This window comes from Myotis davidii, unplaced genomic scaffold (assembly GCF_000327345.1).
Source record: "Myotis davidii unplaced genomic scaffold, ASM32734v1 scaffold496, whole genome shotgun sequence".
NCBI lineage: Eukaryota > Metazoa > Chordata > Mammalia > Chiroptera > Vespertilionidae > Myotis > Myotis davidii.
The window spans coordinates 2468617-2472674 of NW_006289398.1; the positions used below are offsets into that span (position 1 = coordinate 2468617).

Consider the following 4058-nt stretch of genomic DNA (forward strand, 5'->3'; position numbering starts at 1 on the left):
GTGTTGTAGAATCATATACCTGAAACCTATATTATTAACAAACATTGCCCTAATGCATTCAATAAAAATGAGAGAGAGAGAGAAAGAGAGAGAGAGAAGAGAGACAAAAAAAAAGCAACCACCCCCTCTCCATTAACTCCTGTTTTCAAGTTACAAATGCATAGCTTGGTAGGTTCAGCACTTATCGCTTTTCTTTTTTTTTAATTTTTAAATTGATTTGTAGAGAGAGAGGAAGAAAGAGAGGGAGAGAGAGAGACAGAGACATCGATGAGAGAGGAACAGCATCCATGGACTGCCTCCTGCACACCCCCTTCTGGGGATCGAACCTGCAATTTAGGCATGTGCCCTGACCAGGAATCAAACCCTGACCTCCTGGTTCCTGGGTCGATGCTCAACCGCTGAGCAACACTGGCTGGGCAGGAATTACATCTTTATAATTATGTTTAGACTGAGACCAAAATGCCATGAGTCTTATCCACAGCCATCAATGGGCTTTGGGACCCAGAACCAGCTCTGCTCTTAGGTGTCTGGAAGGCCATGGTGATGGGGGAAGGGCATTCTCTCCTGGGTTGATAGTCAGCGGGGCAGACCCCTGGGGAGGCCACCCCACTCCCTGTGCCACACAAGAAGGATTAGTGGGACAGGGGTGGGAAGAAGAGATGGCGGTGATAGGAAGGGGAAACTAGCTTCCCCTTCGAAGGGACTTTCCCCAACCTTTTCCACGAAGCCTCCTGGGGAGTCCAGTTAGCAGGGGTGAGTGGGATAGGAGCGAGCACGTTCTTGTCTTTCTACTGGCATCTCCCTGCCGGGGACGGAGACGTGTCCTCCACGTTAGACTCAGGGGATTGCAGGGGGAGATTAAAACAAGGGCGGGGGGCGTGTCCCAGATTCCATAGAGCGAATGCTTGGGGACAGAGATAGCAGAACTCTTTGTTTTCTTCTAATATCGCTGCTCTTTGATCTGTGGAAAAATAGTCAACTGCCATTTCCCCAAATTAGCCCAACGCCACCTGGATCCGGGGGTGCTCGCCTCCCTTCTGCAGGTGGTTCCTCCTCGTTGCCACGGGAAACCTCGCTGCCCTCGGCGCTAACCCAGTCAGCGCAGCCAGTTGTGATTCAGCTGATTCGAGTTCCCACCCCTCTCCCTTTTGACATTTGCCGTAGCGTGCATGGTAAGCTCAGAAAGGTCACTGGGGTTTGTAGCGGTTCCAGCACTCACTGTCACCTGACTGTCACAGACTCTGTGTTGCTACTCCATTCTGACTGTGCATGGTCATCATTCTTTTTATTTAATTTATTTAATTTATTAATGATGCAAATTGCTGGCTGCATGACATAAACGACAGAATCTGATTTTTTTGTGTGTGTTGGGGGGAGGTGGTGGAGCTCAAGCAAGGATTGACAGTTGTGATAAGTGCCCCCGATAACTCTTATTCACATTCATGTTTGAGATTCTTGCCTCTAAAAGATTCAGAAGTGCCTGTGTTTAATTGCTGACTGTAATGCACACACTAATCTCATTTAGCGTAATTATGGGTCAGGGCGCCATTTGTTGAGCCCTTGTTATCTACGGGGCATCGTGTTAAGGGCTTTGCAGGGATTGACTAGACAGAATGAAAATGTGTCCGAAAAGTGAGGTGTGATTTAAACTTTTGTGCGTTGAATCATATTTTAAACACACAAGGACCTGTCCAGGTCAAGGAACTCCAGGGTAAATTCTTTTATAAAGAGAACAATTAGCTCCCAATTCATCATTTTCAAATTGAGTTGTTTTCCACACTAAGACTTCTTTTGGTGAAGTTATAGCTGTCCTTGAAGCCAGTGCTCTCAGTTATGCTTAAAAAATAAAGTTGGTATCCAAGTAAGAATTTAGAATCAGACAAGAAAGCTGGTGCACTCCTTAGCCAAGACTGATGTTCAACTCGGTGAGCTTTTAATAGCTTAGGCTCAGCTGTCACGTTAGCATGAGGTCACTGGGTTTGCCGCAGTCACGGAATGATGTCATAGGTCTTGCAGCCACACCCCACCCTCCACTCTCGGGCAGCCTGGTGCCAGAAGCCATTTGGGTGGAGGCACAGAAGCCACCAAATAATGTGTGAAGCCGTCCGTCCTCACCCGACTCTCCCCCTCAACCCCCGCCACCCCCCCCCCCACCCCGCCCCCCCCCCCCCCCGACTGGGGGAAGACTTTCACTTCTTATTTTTTAAATATTGAGGTTTTGAAGTTTCCACGTGTGCATATGTGAATGTTATATTCATTAGAAGTATTTTTGAAACTCTGGATGACATTGGCCTTTGAGGGACTATGAGTCTATCTCCTATAGAAATTTCTTCTCAGAATTTTAAATACTGTAAGGGTGTTACAGAGTGTATGTAGATAACCCGAACATATTTTATGGATTTTCTAACCATGGTTAACTCGAAATGGTTTCTTTACCCACAGGCCAGAACTCCACGTTTTGAAAGGTAAAACATTACTCGCTCTGACACAAGGGCCTGAGGGGTTGCTTTGGTGTGTCACAGGGAGAAAGCATCAGCTGCAGTTAAACACTCTTGATTCTTATTCTGAGTTTCAGGCTCACTTACCTGAACAGACGGGCTTCTGCTCGCACAGAAAGAGAGAACCGGATCTCACTTTCCATTCAGGCCACGGATCTGAACATTGGCAAGCCTTTCTTCCTCTCTCCCCCGTGCCTCCCACACCCACCGCCCTTCACTTCACTTTGTTCTTAGCGTCTTACACCCACTCCTCAGCTCCCTCGATTGGAAGATCCTTTTCATTGGCAGGTCCTGGAGATGGGCCCCGCTGAGCCGGCCAGAAGCAAAGTTTCCTTTCTGTTTCTAACTCTCCCCTGCAGGTGACCCCCGAGGAGTTTATGAACTACTACGCAGGGGTGAGCGCGTCCATCGACACCGATGTGTATTTCATCATCATGATGAGAACCGCCTGGAAGCTCTAAATGTATGAACTGGGGACCAGGGCCTTGGGTACAGCCTCAAGGCTCCAAGTGGTTAAACATCAGCTCAAAACTAGGATTATAGTTGAGTTCAAGTTCATCCCACTGTTTCTCCCATGCCAACAGCGTGTTCTAGGGCAGAAACAAAGACATTAAGTAGTTAACTGTAATTTAACTTCTCTGAGCTTGTTTTCTTAGCTCTAAAGTAGAAAGGAGTTGAAATCAAACCTGAAAAACTCTTAGAGCCTGGCTGATATGATTGGTATGACACCAAACAACATGAGATGTCTTCCTTGGCCAGAGATAAAAATGGGAATATTTTAACTATAACCCCACCCAGGCGCCCACAGCCTATCTTCACCTCCTTTTAGAAGGTTCATTTCTAGGTGGAGGATTCCTGTTTTTATGACTGTCCATGTTTAAGTGCTTCAGTCCCAATTTGGGGACCAGAAGGAGACCATGCCTTGCCCTCAATTCTATAACCAAATCTTGCTTCTCTGAGCACAGTTTAGGGAAGCTTCGGTTAGGGGAGGGGATTTAAAATGACATTTGGGGGCCATTGTAGAGGCTGGTGTGAGGCGGGGGGCCGTTTCCCTGAGCAGCAGGGCCAGGACTGTTCTCAGTGCTTCTGTGGTTGAAGTTTGAGGCTGGGCTGTGCTCTCCACGGTGGGGACGTGTCATCCTGTGAGCACGCAGACCGTGTCAGGGAGCCTTTGCCTGGAGGACTGTTCCTCCCTCCTCTCCTTGCTGTTGGTCAACAACATTGACTTTCCCACCAGCACAGGGAGGTCGGTGTGACACAGACTAAGGTCACAGCCATGCTCCAAAGCAGACTGTCCCTCCTGACGCTTTGTGGCTTAAAGCATTCTCCGCCCGGCTCCATGCCTGTCGCTCATGTGCCAGCAGCTCCCCGGGGAAGTCCTCTGCGCACAGGCAGCCTCAGCTCCTGGGAAGTCGATGCTGAGCTACAGCCCTCGCGCTGTGTTCTGTGTCTGGGCCAGCGATAAGCACTCGGCAGCCCTCTGGCTACAGTGCTGGGCGTAATGACCAGTCTATCTTTTTCCTCGGGGACACGCCCTCCCTCCCCCCCACTTCTCTCTCC

The 4058-nt window shown here is 48.8% G+C and overlaps 1 protein-coding gene across 1 annotated transcript in view; it reads left to right on the forward strand.

Annotated features, from left to right (window-relative positions):
- The window catches only part of CAPSL (calcyphosine like), a 23450-nt gene that overhangs the window by 12179 nt on the left and 7213 nt on the right, over nucleotides 1-4058 (forward strand). Inside the window, exon 5 of the mRNA XM_006761761.2 lies at nucleotides 2858-2961. Coding sequence (XP_006761824.1) covers nucleotides 2858-2959 — 102 coding nt within the window. The 3' untranslated portion in view covers nucleotides 2960-2961. The remainder of the gene's footprint in view (nucleotides 1-2857; nucleotides 2962-4058) is intronic.